Below are 17501 nucleotides of genomic sequence, written 5' to 3' on the forward strand. Positions count from 1 at the left end.
CTCTTTTTTTTTTTCTTCCTTTGTCGTTGGGCTTCGTTCTTTCGATCAGCTAAAGAATCTAGATACAAATTTGCGCGCAACATGGCGATTTGTAACGCGACTACTTTTTTTTTTCCCTCGTTCTACTCTCTGTTGAGAACGAACTTGAACGAGTTTCGATACTAAAAGCTCGGTCATTACCAAGCGTCAGTTAGTGCTAATTCTGCCTAATTCAATGTTTTCTTCTCCATCAGTATTATAGACAGGACTATAATTAGAACTACAATCCACTGTTGATTCATCAGATTGCTTTTACATGAGCAGAGTAATTATTGTTGATGCTCCGATGATGCAGTTAATGCGAGCATAAATTAATTTGATAATAAATGGCCGTGAATCCTGGGTTTCAACGATATATTTCTTCAATTATCGGGCCATTGAAGTATAAACATATTTTTCAAAATACGCAGCAAATACGTATGTATTCACTGTAAATGCATTTAACCGTATTTTTTTTTAAATTCATTATGAATTTATTCGCACTCAACGAATACGGAACAACAACCGATTTTCGCATCTGCTCTTAATGAATTTGTTAATATTGCCGCGATCAAAGCACGCGATCGAAATTAACGAGGACCATAGAGCGTCCCTATAGCGATATTATCGATATAACAATGATGATAATAATACTCACTAATGTACACGCTACCTACTCCTCTGTACAAAGTTTAATTGCACAATACATTTCTGATTTCCCACGAACGCGAAGTGTGTGTGTGTGTGTGTGTGTGTGTATGTGTGTGTGTGTGCGCGTGTATATGTCCAATTTTATTTTTTTTTTAGATAATTATCGTAAGCGCTTGCTCCTCAAGGCAGCTCTACGAGAGAGTGATACCTGGCAGTAAAGGAAAACAGTTTTGTCGATCGAACAGTTGACCGATTGTCATAGATACTAAATGACTGTTTTCATTCCTCGCACGATGTATACGAAGAGCTTAACGAACTATGCACGCAATAGTATTAGTGAAGTCCCAAGCAATGAATACTCTACGCGAATCGCGCGAAAATCGTGAGAACATGGAATTATCGTAAATCACATTTTTCGGACATCAGCCGAATCTTAATCATTAAAAATGAGGGGTATATCGAAAAATGATTTTGCGGAAACTCTCTGCTGTTCATTCGTCAACGTATAAAAATATTAATACTAAAACATTTTTTTTAACTAAACCGAACTCACTTTACTCGACGAGATATATCGCTTGTAATGTGATGTACCTCCCGTTTGATCCTCGAATAATCGTTACAGAATTCGAGTATTCTTTTTCTGTGATATTAACGAGATATATCACATATCTCTGTTACAATGGCTCGAAACTTGAGAGACATTTACATACATATACAATGATGCCAGGTGACACTGATGAGCTAGCTTGATTGCAAAATGGTGTTTACATGTTTAAGGGTATGTTCACACGCGCGCTCGTAATGTCCATATAATTACGCTCACGCTTAATTTCAAGCACGATTAATTTGCACGCGATTAATCTGTACATCCTTATGCATCGGTATGCATGTGACACGCGCTTCCATTGTACGTAATAATCTCTTTATCGCTAAAATACATTCGTAACAGACGTGTCTCACGTCCCTTATATAATTCTTAAATATATTGTACAACGAAGAAAAATAATTTAAAAAAATTCATAACAAGAAATATCAGTTATGAATGAGACAGGATACGTAATTAAAAATGACTTTCGATCTTATTCAGCTTAAACACGCCGGACACACATGGGCGTCTCGATAAAAAAGTCTTATTTACTATACAACGTTTTGATTTTCACAACGGCAAAGCTTTCAAGAGCTAAACCCGAAGGTAGATCTGTAGTTTTTTTTTTTTTTTTTTAGTAAGCTTCAATGATGTCGTTTAATGCAGAAAGAGATATTTGCGCGTAGCGTACTTACTTGAGAATTTGCCGCACAAAGTTTTAAGAATATTTCAAGATATCTTGAGAATACAAACGCCTTGACGCATGTACTATAACGAGATCAGCGTCGAAGATACAAAGATGAAGAGTAGTTGAGTAGATGTCGGAAAGAGCGTAAACAACTGCTCGGCTAAGCACGGGTGTGAACGACCCTTATGAAAAGAAATCGGCGAGCGACCCGCCAAGTCCTCTTCGATGGGGTGGCGAGTCACCCTATCACAATCTTCGTCGACGTCATAGTGGCGTTTGTCGTTGACGTGTATAAATGACGATGATGGAAGAAGTGCCAGTAGATGATGCTTGGCGACAACGACGAACGACACGACGCAGCAACGTCAAAGAAATCACCGTCACGATCGGACGAGTATCGCGCGTTCCGGCTTTAGATCCGGAAATAACGATAGCCGATTTTCTCTCCCTTCTTTCTTCACCCAGCTTCAACACGAAGCCACCACACTGCACCTTCACGTATACCCGCACCACACTGTAGCACCTCAACACATTGCAATTGTCATGGCCTATGGAACCTGCAATTGAAAACCAAAAGTATTAGTTATGAAAATATCGCAACTCGATATATCGTCACATTGAATAGAAAAGTGACATATCTCAAAATTAGCAAGTTTTCAAAAAATGTTTAATTGGAGCAACATTTTAATTAGGATAGTAAATATGCATATATTTTATAAGTTATAAATTTTTACTAACATTGACAGACTTTAATCTTCAAGAGATCTTCCACCAGATAATTAAATTGTATCAAACATAATTTCATTTTGATAATTTAAGATGATTTCATTATACGTGCTCTAATACTGCGATTTTTACAAAACTGCATATATTTCGTGGAGCATTTTATCGAAATGTTGAGATGGTGCTAAATGTGCTTTTAAAGTGATGCTGCTATAAATTCGTAGAGCATCAAGTACCTGGTGAGGTGTCGGCTGTCCTCGTGAACGGCCATCTCCGAACTCTTGAACTCGTTTAACTCCTTCCTAATAGCAGCCTTGTCCTTCGGAGTTAACCGCGTCCAAGGCTTGTCGGCTCTTCTATCGTAATCGTGAGCCTGCGTTACCTCGATATAGTCGTTGAACCTGATAATCTGCAAAACGAAGAGGAGAAGATAAGTATATCGGTTTTTGCTTTTATAGCTTTATCATCGTATAGCTTGCGAGACTCTTATCAGAAAGAAAATAGCTTCTCCGTAAAATGAGATACGATAAAATATTGGTTGAACTTAAACTCGGCGATATATCTTTTGGTGTAACCAATCTCTATCTTTAAAAAATAGGTAACGTAACAAAAATCCGCGAGGCTTTACAAAGGATCTTTTTTCCTTTTACCTTTTTCTCCTTGAGCTCCTCAACGGTCGGTCGGAAACTCAGCTTTCGCAGCAGATAACGTTTTTTCTCCTCCTTTTGCTTCTTTTCCTCGGCGGGGCTTTGCTCTAAAAAGGAGCGAGGAAAAATTAGAATTAGATTTTAATTCGCAATTAGATTTGGCGAAGCAAAAACTATATTCAATTACAGTCTTATTTCGAAAATTAAAAAACGTACATAATTTTTTACATTTAAGAAATTTTCTTTTAAATTTAGCTTTAAAATAATATTTTAAAAATTAATCTTGGATTTTTTTTTCTTGATCGTCGTTCATCATTAAAGGGAACGGATAGAGTGATTGACTTACTTTTCAAAATGTTCCTCTCTTCAAGTTCCTCCTGAGTCGGCCGCATGCTCAGCCGCCTGAAATGAAAATGGCACGAGTCAATGCAAGTTCATCGGCCGCTTTAATCTTCCTTTGCGAGTGAGAGAGATATTTGAAGGAGAAAGCGAGGCATTCGCTTTGTGCAAACAATGTGATTCACCGCGGCCGAGACCACTCGTCCTATTATTCGCGCGTAATCTTTACGAGAAACAGCTGTTATTTCAAGCTCATTTTCATATGAGCTGGATCAGTCAGCGACAGACTGACATCGATAGAGGAAGAAGGGAAAGAAGAAACGAATATTTTAGAAATTATTATATACGCAGTTCCATTGTAACACTGAAAAATGATTTTAACAATGAATTATTCTTTAACAAGAGAGGAATAACAGAGAAATTTGGATTTCGAATATTAAACGGCAAAAAGATTATGAAGCTTTATCGATATTATATTTCATGCTTTTACAGAGCTTTCATTAAATTACACGTGAAGACATTTTACAGTAATTATATTTTCATAATCATATTTTCATAAATCAACTGACAGTGTGACTGTTGAACTGAAAATTTATACGATTTCCTAACTCACCAGAGGATCCCTCGAGATTTCTTAAAGTAGACCGTTAGTTAAACGTAATTTTAAATTAGACGTAGAAGATTCGTTACGACGTGCCAATTTGCAAGCGTCTTTAACGAAAATAAGCAAACTCGATTCGAAATCCTCTTATCCCTGATGCGATCACGCGAACGCTATCTAATAGACTGCCGAACAAGTTTCTCACCTGATAAGCTTGGCGCCAATGGCCTCTTTCGTCTCCTGCCTCTCATTGTCTGTCTGCAGTTGAAGGATGTTCCTGTTGATGAGCTCCTGTCTGTCTGGCCTAAGGGCGAGCTTTAGCGAAAGTGATTCCTTGCGCGCGATCTTGGCTGCCAAACGGCCTGTCGAAACAGAAGGTATCGAATCTGCGTTTAACTTATTAATCTGCTATTCGAATTACTGCATCTCGATTCATCGTAAAATGAGGTAACTTATAAGAAGCTTAGTCATACACAGGATAAATTTTTTGATTCAAATTTTAATGCTTAGCATGCATGTCCAAATTCAGGATATATCTTTTAAAAATGTATTTTTATTTGCCTAATTGTTTTTTTTTTTTAAATTTCGAGAGTCCTTAATTGCTTTTTGTTTTAAAAACAAAATTTAAAAAGCTTTAAAATATTTTTAATATACGTCTATGTTTCAATTTTTTGATATGCGTACTGTCTGAGAATCAAAGCTACTCCGATTTTTGACCAAAATTATCTCATTTTACGGTATGTGGAGAAAATTTCGTTTTATCAGACAATCATACAAAAATGAGACACTCCACAGAAATTAATAAATGGAAATAAATTACAATAAATCATTTCATATATGTTTTTAAAGCAATGTTGGAAAGACGACCAAACTTAATCAATGTCGATAAAACAGATTTTTAATTCGAATTAAAATAATACATACATTAAGTAAAACATTACGTACATTAAATTTTATATAAATTAGTTAAATACGGGAAAGTATTTTTTTGTTTGAATATTTGCATTCGTTTTATATGTGAAGAAAGAAAATCTACATGGTAATAGAAATCTGTAGTTAACAATTTTTTGGGAATTCTCATATCGGTTTGTACTTTTCCGCATTTATCTGTGTTTTTCCTTTTATTCTGGAAAAGTAATCTTTATTCTGTATAAAGAAAACGAAATGAATGTTCCGTCGGTAACTCCAGCATCCCCTAGTTTTTCCACTTTTAAATTTTAGAATAGAAAAGGTTAAAAAAAAATCGAAAAAATAAAACAAACAAAAAAGCGAATAAAGTATGAAGAAAAAAAAATTTTTTAATTTACGAAAATTAAATTATATTGTGTTCACTCTCACTTTCAAAATGGTCATCATTAAATATAATTACTTTTAAAACGATGAAATTAAGAATAAAAATTTCAAAACTTCACTTTTTATTTCTGAATGTCAAGTTAACGATATCTGATAAGAGATCTATGTTTAGCACTGAAGCGTATGTACCTAACAATGTCGAGAAATTTAACTCGTTATTAATATGCTGCGGATTGAAGAGAGAAAGTTGAAAACGCTGATTTGACAAATTAATTTCTTTTCCTTCTTTTTTTTCTATGAATTTAAATTAGCGTATAAAGCCTAGAATGAATTTTGCATAGACATTGACCAAAGTGCACGTCGATATTAATTAATTTCGCGTCCGATCGCATGTCGCAATTGCTGATTAATTACCCTCCACGATCGACGAGCAGCTGAAGCTGCGATGCAACAGCAGCGGGGCGTGTTCGGCCGGTTCGATTGAGGCGCAGACCATCGACACCGTCGACGCGGTCCATATCGACAGCATCGTGTTGTCATCGCTCTCGCTCTACCTCTTTTACGAATGCGATTTCAGTCCGAAAAGCGTGTTCGAAGGGACCGAAATCGTCGCTTCGACAGTATTAATTACCGTCAGCCTTCGCAATGGCCATTCTGCGTCGCGTATATCCGCCACGTATTTCGGGAATTACTACGCTCTCGATCACGCCTTTCGAGAACAAGTCTGAAACTACGAGCGGTTGTACGAATTTAGGGATCGACAATTGACTTGAGGAAGAAATTTCACGACCGTGTCTATACCTACGTAATTTAATAAAAATTTAACGAGCGAAAATCGCGATAAATCCGGATGGAGGAACGACAACAGACTGAGCTACTTGCCAGCTATTTTCGGGATTAATATAAACCACCTCCTAAGTGTCCGCTTACAAACATATACATGCCATCTGGCACGAGTATAATTAGTCTGGTCGTTGAAGACTGATTTAAAGTGTTGAGTAATTGCGCGGATGTATCGTGAGAAAAATCAACGCGATGTTCCCGTGGAACATTTAATCTAAATACTCGTATTAAAAGCCGCTGGTCTTAGCAGATTATTCTTTTCAAATGCCGATTTATATGTAGTATCATCCCATTATAAATATTTAATCGTTTATGTTCAATCTCATAAAACATAACAGAGAATCGAAATACAAATAAAGAACTAAAGAGGAAATTAAAATTTCGTTTAAAAATTAAGCAAATTCCCACAATTGTCAGAGCGACAAATATTTTTCTTTAGTAATTTCCTAGAAATAAATAAACAACACAAATAAAAATAGTAGTTAAAACTGATTTTGCTCATTTTATTAGAACTAAGACATCGATTATCTAGCATGATGCACTTATGTACTATGAATTACGAACAAATTCATTTAGCAGAGTGCTAAATGTAAAAGCATGAATTTTAGATTCTTTCAGGGGTGCTTACATTGATTATTATTTGACGGCACGTCCAAGTTTCCACTTTCTTTTGAATTTTCTCAACTTCCGTAAATATTTGAAGGTGACTATTCGTTGAATTTCACCAAACTTCTTTTTTTTTTATTTCTACATTCCACAAAGTTTTTTTTGACATCTGCGACTAAGTTAGAGAGCTTTTTCTCCTAGCTGTATCCTCGAGATTTAGAGCGGTTCACCCGCATCTCTCTTTCCCCACATAGAAAAAGAGAGAATGCTATCGCGAATACAGCGTGAGACTATTTATGAATTCGTTCGGAAGTCCATTCAACTGAATCACGTCAGTGAGTTTGAAACCTCATATCTCGATGGAAAATTGCATAAGCGAAGGCGTGAAATAAACATGGCCCTGGCTTTCGCATAACTGCATTCGTGACCGCGCATTTTTATCGCTATGCACACAGGCGTGACGCGATTTAAGCCTCTGGTTGCTGTAGCGGAATTTTGATATAAATCTTTGAGAGCATATTTATTTTTCGCGAAAAACGATGCGATTGACTCAGCCGCGGGTCTCATCGATCTGTACGATCCCTAGTTTTTTTTTATCACGTAACGTCCATCAAAATTTCAAATTTGGAACTGGCGAAGCAACATAAAGTTACTATCTGCCTAATTGATTGCCCAGAGGCAAGCACGTGTTCCCAAAACATCGAGGAAAAATCGAGTTGCAAAATTCATTCTATTTACGTTGATTATCACGTTGTAAACTGTGCTGCAATATTGCTCATTTATTATGTTTCTCTTATGTTTGGTACACATTTTATGTAGTTTGTATAAACTAATTGATATCGAGTAATAATAATAATAATTATTATTTATCTCTCATTAATGATTAATTATCAATTAAGCAAGTTGTACAATAACAATTATTTTATTATAATTTTTAATATTTTAATTATAATTAATAATTACTTTAGTATCTGTGTATACGTGCCATACGCGACGAACTGTTTTTCGATGGGTAATCATATGACAGAACGCACAAACAAGATATGATAGTGACGATCTCATGAATCAATGAACAATTTTGCTAAAGTATCTAAAAAATTAGCTAGTTCCAGATCTGAAAGTAATTCTGTTGGACTATCAAAATAATTATACAGAATGTGCTCAAGTATGATCAGTAAAAAGTTTTGATATTCTGACAATCAGATTGAGCGTCATATATACTAATTGTAAAAAAAAGTCTAGCAATAGTTGTATTTTGACAAAAAAATACTAAATTTTAAATAAATATTTGTTCGAAATGAATATTTACTTAATGTATTTAACATATATGTATGTAACATATATTTAATTTATCATTTTTTTATTAAGTAAATATTTAGTAAATTTTACATAATAATAATAACCAACCGTCTGACAATAATTTATAGAAAAGTAAAATATTTAAAAAAGTAAAATTAGCGCTTAATTATGTGATTTTAATTAAATATTATACAATTGATTGAAATTGTTTTACGTTTTAACTGTCATCTAGGCTTAATTATTATTACCAGACTTTTCGGTACATAAATATTTTGATAGTTCGAGAAAAGCTATTTTCAGATTTGTATATCTAGTGAAATTTTTAGATGTTTGCAAAATCGTTCTTTCCGAGACAGGCAATTCGCAGGTTAAACATGTCACAAAATCGATAACGGAGTGACTCACTTTTCTCATCGTCATAATCATCCCTGTAGAGGACTTGTCCATCGCCGGAGTCGCCGTCCGCATCTTCTCGGATAACGTAAGGCCTCGCGTTCTCCTTGTTCTCCAGTGTACAGGGTAGAGCGAGGCCAAATCTGACCGGTCGACTGCTGAAAGAACGAAGCACATGCAAGATCGTTAGTGCGAATCTCTGGCGATACACAATCGCTGGTTGATGCAACGTGAACCAATGTTCTACTCTACGGTGCTACAAGAGAACGAGATGCGAATATGGGGTATATGCCGGGGTGGAGGAAGAAGGGATGGAGAGATGCATAGTGGCGGGTGACACGTCGAGAACAACGGGGGCGACGCCACGTGAAACGACAGAGTCTGTCGCGCGTATTTCGCTTGGCCACTCAAGTCCGGCTGTTACCATTCGACACGTTGAATGCTGCATATGCAAACTTTATTCTTTGTACACAGAAAGAGCAGTTTTGCTGAAGTATCGATTTTAGTTACACAGAAAGAATTTAGCTAGATACAGATTTGAAAATAATTTCATTTGAATCATCAAAACAATTATATAGAACATTTAAACTTTTATGACAATGATGCTACAAGTTTTAACATTCTAACAACCAGTTTAAATGTCCTACGTAATTATTTTGATCATTTAGACAAAATTATTTTCAAATCTGTATTAATTAAAATTTTTAATTCTCTTCAGGAAAAAAAATTCTTTATTTTTGTGTATACATCTAAAATAATATTGCTGATACATTAAAATAATTACATAAAATACTTAAGCTTTAATAACAATGTTGCTGAAAGTTTTAATATTCTGACATCAGTTTGAGCATTTATAATTAATTTGATTGTAGAAATAAAATTATTTTCAGATTTGTATTTAATTAAAAAAAATTGTTTTTTCTATGTGCAGATTTGAAAATAATTTTGTTTGACCATTAAAATAATTATGTAAAATGCTTAAGCATTGATGGCAAGGCTGCAAAAAGTTTTAACATTCTAGCAACTAATTTACAAATGATTTCGATGATCCAAACAAAATTATTTTCAACTTTGTATCAAGTTAAAATTTTAGTTTCTTTAGCCGTTCTTTCTGAGTATGAAAATTTGAAAATAATTTTGTTAGACCACTAAGATAATTATGTAAACCTTAAGCATTGATGACAAGGCTGCTAGAAATTTTAACATTCTAACAATCAGTTTGAACACACGTGTTAATAATTATTTTGATAGTCCAAATAAAATTATTTTCAAATTTGTATTTGGTTAAAATTTTAGATTCTTCAGCAAAACTGTTCTTTCTGAGTACCAATTTAAAAATAATTTTGTGTTGGACTATTAAAATAATTATGTAGAACGCTTAAGCGAGGATGTTGATGACAACGCTGCAAAAAGTTTTAACAGTCTAGCAACTAATTTGAGCGTCCTATATAATTATTTTGATGGTTCAAACAAAATTATTTTCAAATTTGTATCCAACTAAATTTTTAGATACTTCAACGAAACCGTTCTTCTTGTATTCTATACGCCACGCACGATCTAAAGGCGACATAAATACGTATGTCGGGGAAAATTTATCGTAAAAATTTCGGGCCACACGACAAACATGGGAAAATCCTCGATGGGACGATAATAATCATGGAAATTAAGCGATGTGGCACACATTCAACGTATTCGAACTCGCTATTCTTGGATCGATCCGTAAGCATACTACCTTGCTGCAGGGTATTGAGAATTTTTGTACTTGAACTTTGGAAGTTATCACGAAAGATTTTCTTCCAAGAATAGGAAACATTAAAAGATATTCCACGAATATTTAGCGCAAGCGCTTCTCCTGACTGTGTGTTCTTGACAAAGTTTTTTTCCTCGTGGCAGTTTATTGCAAGAACTGTCATAATACTTATTTGCATTTAACATTATAGTAACTTCCAAAAGTTCGGAACATTTTATCTTCTCTTTGTGTTGCACTTCTAAGGATAATGTTGCAGAATTATCAAAAATTTTGTGAAAGTTCAAACGTGAGGCACATTACAGCCTGTACATTTATATCTTTATTTTAATATCTAAATTTTTAATTTATCTTTTTTCTTGAGCGATATGCGTGACGTCAGAAGTGAGGTGCCTCAGGCTAAATATTTTCAAAGCGTTTATAAAAGTAAAAAGCCGGCGCGCTTAAAGCATCAAAGCTGCAATAATGTAATAAACTAAAGCTCCGGCAGTACTAACGTTCTTTTGTTGCATGTGCTTAAGATTCGTGATATCCATTTTAATTCAATATCAAAAATCAATAAAAGGTATCGATTTTTTAATATAATAATTAACTTCCACAGACACGTGTAATCTTGGAAAATAATCGACAAATCAATACAATAATATATTGATTAAAGATACATGTATACATAATATCTCGTGAGTTTTCCTCTATGTTTTACAGAAACCGCGATGTAGTAAAGAAAACAAATTACAAACAAGGATATAATATTTAAGATAATATTATCATATAAAATCATAATTAATATGTACTTTATCGATCATTATATATAGAACATGATATTTAAAAATCATTTCACAGAAATAATTACATTAATTCACAGATTATTATTTCTCAACACTTGCTTGATGATTCTTATATATATATATATATAGTTGTTGAAAATGAATATTAAAAAATTATAAAAGTTCCATCACGCATAGATTTTGAGAAATCGAGGACTTTGTTTTTCAAAAATCTATAAATTTTTTAATAATATTAAAAAAAATTTTTTTTTACATTACAAGGTAAAAAACACAAATTATCATTCAGGTGTTGAGAAACGGAAATTTTTTAAATTAGTATAACTTTTAACATTGAATACATATTGTTAATCTTATAATTTTACTGTATCACTTAAAATTATACATAAACAATAAAAGAAGCTTCATACCATCACATTAAGTTTTACATATTGTAAAAAGAATAGCTATATATAACATGGAAATTTGCGTTATTAGAATATTTAAAAATTCAAGAAACTACAGCTTTTAAATATTAAAGGGTGATGACATTTTTTAAAAAACATCTTTTCTCAGTAAAAAGGCCAACAAGAAACACTTACTATTTGATGAGAAATAAAATAATATTGATCAAAATTGATTATTCAATACTATCAGTATAGAAAGGGGTTACATGCTTTTTCGTGTAACAGGATTAACACACGAAATAATTAACATACAAAATAATTGAGTAATTTCAATACCAAAGATATAAATGCTCGTCGGGAAAAATCGGGGGAGAGGAGAGAGAAGTTATATGTACTTACAGGAATATTAACCGTGACACTTCCTCGTTATAATTATTCGACTTACACAAATTGTGCAAGTTATTTTGCGAACGACTACCGTCAACTGATGACGGATCGCGGGGTCGATCGATCACGCGTAAAGGAAACTTAATGAACTTGTCCCGTCTTTAATGCGATATTCGACTCACGTGATGTGTCGTGCGTGATTGAATGGTGGCTGCGTGACAAGCGTAAGACGAGATTTTTCATGGGTTTCCCTAAGGTTTTCTCATGCTTAAAATGTGGACGTTGCCATGCTCACGGCGCTCACATGACTCGCGAAGGGAGTCACTGAGAGAGATAAAGTGGAGGAGAGACTAGAACATTTTGGTTCTCTCGCGATCAACAGCGCCGTAAGACAAAGACGTAAAAAACAATATACATGATACGTATATGTACATATATGTATAATATATATACCATCGGTTTGCAAACATGCTTAGTTAGACGAATGACCAATTACCATATTCTCATCCTAGGCCTCAACGGTGGCCTTCTGGTTAAGCATAAGAAAAATACGATGCTTTACTAATGACTGATATGTTAATGATAGGTGCACGAAGTACATTCTACGAGTACTCTCGCCTGAGAAAGCGTACGTTTCCCTTCAATAATCCCGTCTCGCATTTAGGATTATATTGTAACACTGCGAGTAATATCGCGTACGCTTAACACGTTGTCTGCCCAGTAATTCTTGTATAATTTATCGTGTATGCAACAGTAGAATTTTCATTATCATAAATAATGATAAACTATTGCGTGTAGCATGATTAAATAAAATTTTATTCTCACGGGTATGTGAATTATGCACATTTTTACTTCGAGTGGTTATTCAGCTATGTCACTCAAAATGTTTAATTGTGTATAATATGGATCAAATGAGACTGTATCTTTATAATGCACGTGAAGAATGATTTTGCTAAAACATATAACATTTAGCTAGATACAGATCTGAAAATACATAATTTTGTTGGATCGTTCAAATAATTATATAGGAAATTTAAATGTGATGCAGTAATACTGCAAAAAATTTGACACTCTAACAGCTTAAATGTTCTACATAATTATTTTGAATGTTCAACGAAATTATTTTTAGTTCTGTATTTAGCTAAATGTTTAGATACTTCAGCAAAACTATTCTTTCCGTGTATGAATTGTGCATTTTTTATTTTACGTTATCTATTTATATCATTTAAAGCTTTATAGTTATTTTAAATAATAAATTAATTTATTTTTTGATATTTTTAAAATTTTCAATAGCACTTGCAATCAACATGTGTTAATATTTTAGAAATTTAATATTTAAACACTTAATCCTTAGAATTACTTTAATGTCAAATTCTATTTTGAATGAGGCTTATTGTACGAGTATAAAGAAGTTTGTTGGAAAAAGGTGTTGACAGTTGTGAGTAAAAAAAATAGCATTTTTCGTAAATTTTGACTTTCTGGATGCAATAAAATTATTAAAAAATTTGTCGTGCTTCGGAAATATAAAAAAAATTGAGCACAAACACATGTATCCAAATTTTAATGTTCTTTTTCAATTTTCAATATATTCCCCAAACGTCACAAATACTTTTTAATAACTTTATCGTATTCAGGAGATCAAAATCTATTAAAAAAATTATTTTTTCTACTTACATCTTTTTAAGCAAAAATGAGCTCTTTTTTAACATCTTTCTTTGGATTGAGTGATTCAAAAAATTTATTTATTCGGTTAGTCAATGCGAACTATCAAGAAAACTGCAGCAGCGAGACAGGAAATTAAAGGATTACGTTCGGAAAAAATTAGGGCTCTTCGACAATTGCTTCTTACTGCTTTCATTAAGGTCGCGCGTAATAATACCGCGGTGGAGCAGAGCACACTTGAAGCCTGCTTGTAGATTCGATGTTTTCCGAGGTTTGCGATATCAAACAACAAGAGATCCGTGAAAAAGAGCTGGCTTTTGACAACGATTTTTAATTAAAGAAAAGTCGATGTAAAAAACGGATTATTCCGGCGAACTTGCGCCGGGTGACTCTCGAAGAGCGCCCGATTCTTACGGCGAGTTTCGAGTTTCGATGCAAAGTGTTCGAGAGAAAAATCCACAAATATCTGCACTTCGCATTCATTCCACGTTTTTTTTTGTCTTCTAAACGCTGACGCGACCGTTGCAAAGTGCTGGTTCAAAGTGATACGATCTACGTCCTACGAACTTCTTTTACCATTTCAACGTGATTATGTAATGCGTTACGAAAGAGATGATGCATTTTCCTATCAGATGCTTGAATGTAAAGATAAGTAACTTCATAATTCTTCAAGCATAAAGTGTCTAAAATGGATCTCATAAATTTTACTCATTCTTATATTTTTTCACAAATTATATTCTTTTAAGTAAAAAAAGTTTTAGTAAAAGTGTGAATCGCATTCCATTTTTTACTACTAACTATTTATTATAAATTATATGAGTTTTACTTTAGCGTAATTTCCTTTTTTCCTTTTAAACTAACGTGCAATGGAAATTTTGACACAGCTCTAGTCCCCAATTTTTCTTTCCCAGATATTTTAAAATAAATCTTGCAAATTATGATTTTTCCTCATTCCTTTGTCACTTTGATTTTTACTAAATCAAAAAACAAATATAATAATGGACTGTCGAAATTCAAACACTAAGAATTTAACAAAGGGCAAGTGAGAGTAAATAATAATAATAATAACTACGCTATCAGAATTAATTTAATATTAAAGACAAAATATTATCTTTTTAATAAGTTTCAGGACATGTTGACTGACTTCTAGTCATCTTTAGCGATTCAACACAATAAAATTTTATAACATAACATAAAATAAAACAACGACGAATACATAGCAAACGCAAGTTTATGAACGTTTTGTTATTCTTGACGCTTCCTCAGCCGACAAGCACCCAAAAAAAATTAAAGTAATAGTCAAATAAATTTAAAACATTATTCTTGAATATATATATATATGACAACGTGACGTGTCATATTTCTTTCCTTTTGTGGCTTCCTTGTTCGATTACATCTGATTGTTGTCATTTTGGACTATGACAAACGTTGCACTCCTCCAACATGTATTGAGAAGGGTGGTTTGGCATGATTGCGGTCGGCTGAGGGAACGTCAAGAATAACAAACTTGCGTTTACTATATATATTCGTAAAATTATTTTATTTTATGTTATAAAATATTTTATTATGTTGAAATCACTGAAGATGACTGGAAGTCAGTCGAAAGAAATTATTATTATTTACTCTCACTTGCTCTTTGTTAAATTTTTAGTTTTCTAAATCATATTCTTTCATTAAAAAAAAAGTTTCAGTAAAACAGTATAATTGAGTTACATTTTTTAATCATTATTCACAAATTATATATGAACTGTACTTCTGCATAATTTCCCTCTTTTCCCGACGCTTTGAACCAACATGCAATGGAAGTTTGACAGCTCGAGTCTCCGATTTCCCTTCTTGAACACTTCTGCAGTAATGGATATACTCGAGTATGTAAAGCGAAGTATTCTGCAAAGTCGCAAAAGGGCACTAACTTGAACGAGGCATGGAGCTCCTGGCGAAGCGTCAGCGGCCTGTTCTCCTGCGTCGGAGTGTTTTGCGGCGTGCCGGGTCCACTTCCGGAGCCTCGTTTCTTCAAGACACTCTTCAGCGGCACAGCGTGGAACTTCGGTTCCTTCGCCGGTATTTCTTCGACACGAGACGTATCGATCGCGGGATCAGGCTGCGACATCCTGAAGAGGTACATATTGTCGTCCTCTTCTTCCACGTCGCCATCCTCCTCATCTATCGGGGCAAACAGTAAGAAAACTTATATAACCGAGAGAATTCGAGTCAACGAAACGCAATTACTTTACGTTTGATTTATACTTAGAAATCAAATTTATATAAATTTGTACACAATCAAAAAGATCGGACGGCTAATTTTTTATTTACCAAAGCTTGAAAAATTCAAGTAAATACGCTGCCGGATGTTGAAATTGTAACATCAAAAAGTAGACATATGATCAGAACAAAATTCTATATCGTTATTCATAATGTCAAATTATACTCAATTTGAGATATTTCTAACAATTTCTATAGATCACTATTCCTACTTAATATATCATTTTAACTAAAACAATGGAATTACAATACCTACAAGAATTAAGGCTTGTATTTAAGCATATATTCATTGGTGGCTATACTTAATATTAAATTACAAAATATTGTTATAAGACAGAATATTTTTTAATATAAACTTTGCAATAAATATTTTGAAACCGTAATCATTTGTTTAATTCATATTGTTTTTTCTAACATATGTAGTTGTAGATTTTGATTCTAAAATGGAGTTAAATTTTGATATTTCTTTCTTGATGTTGCAATTCCAATATCCGGCAATATATATATCTAAAATAAATTCTGTGATTTGTATAAGAAATAAATGCATTGTATAAATAAAATAAACAAATAATATAATATAAATAAATAATATAATATAAATAAATAATATAAACCTGTAAACGCGTTGATTGCTCTTTCGGATTCATATAATTACACTACGTGTTGGGATTAATTTGTAGATATTCAATGACACATTCGTAACAATCGATAGTCAGTAACTAAGCAGACGTCATGGTAGCGGAGGCAAGCATGATGTCTGGTTAGTTATTGATCAACGCAACAGAAAATTGCGATTATCAATTAGCACAACCTGATAATTAACAACGGAATTAAATTCCCAATAATGAGATAAAGAGTATTAAATAATTCCATAATAATACTCGTCGTTATTGTGTGATCGTAATTTTATAACTTTATATATAGATAAAAATCAAACTAATAGAAATTGGAAGAGCACGCGTTGCTGCTTATACGGAACACTACTGATTTATCGGCCATCTTAGAATCGTGCCAACGACAGGAGACTAATAAGCAACGAAGGGGTTCCATCATGTGATTAATTGCTCCAATTAATTGCTCCAATACTTTCCTCTTCCGCGGCATTAATGTTTCGTTACAGACACTTACCCTCGTCCTCGCAGTCCGAGAGCGGTATTTGCCGTTGTCTCGCCAACAAAGTGGGACTCGGGGAGCTGAACATGGGCGGGGGTGGTATAGGGCCGATTTCGCTCAACGGTATCGGCGGCTCTGGGAGCTCCGACAGCATCAGGGTATTCTGAGGTGGTAACGGGTAACACCTCTCGATTACCTGCTGATTGTCGGCGCTCTGATCTAGCACCCCCTTGTCCACTGAAAACAGAAAAAAAAACGTGACATGTAATATCACATCGAGATAATTGTACATCAAAATTGATGCTACTATTCCGATAATTAAGTTTTATTAAGGGGGTAGTTGGGTATGAACGACCATTTTTTAAAGATTTTATTTAACACACAAAAAATTTATTTTTCGAAAAGTTACGAATACCATTTGAAGGAGACTTAATAAAAGATATATAAGATATTTTTTTTTTTTTTTTTTTGG

The 17501-nt window shown here is 33.6% G+C and overlaps 1 protein-coding gene across 6 annotated transcripts in view; it reads right to left on the minus strand.

The window, feature by feature from the left end:
* Positions 1–17501, minus strand: part of LOC108779213 (phosphatase and actin regulator 2) — a 224784-nt gene continuing 207283 nt past the window's right edge. For 5 of the 6 annotated variants that reach the window (XM_018546585.1, XM_018546581.1, XM_018546582.1 and 2 more), the window contains 7 exons: positions 17045–17266; positions 15568–15817; positions 8700–8845; positions 4459–4615; positions 3660–3715; positions 3317–3420; positions 2855–3075 (listed from right to left, as the gene is read on the minus strand). In XM_018546585.1, the coding sequence (XP_018402087.1) occupies positions 2863–3075; positions 3317–3420; positions 3660–3715; positions 4459–4615; positions 8700–8845; positions 15568–15817; positions 17045–17183 (1065 nt within the window). In that variant the 5' untranslated portion in view covers positions 17184–17266 and the 3' untranslated portion in view covers positions 2855–2862. Of the gene's footprint in view, positions 2501–2854; positions 3076–3316; positions 3421–3659; positions 3716–4458; positions 4616–8699; positions 8846–15567; positions 15818–17044; positions 17267–17501 lie in introns of those variants that run through there. The other variant, XM_018546583.1, reaches the window with a different exon arrangement.

This window comes from Cyphomyrmex costatus, unplaced genomic scaffold (assembly GCF_001594065.2).
Source record: "Cyphomyrmex costatus isolate MS0001 unplaced genomic scaffold, Ccosl1.0 scaffold565, whole genome shotgun sequence".
NCBI classification, from domain to species: domain Eukaryota; kingdom Metazoa; phylum Arthropoda; class Insecta; order Hymenoptera; family Formicidae; genus Cyphomyrmex; species Cyphomyrmex costatus.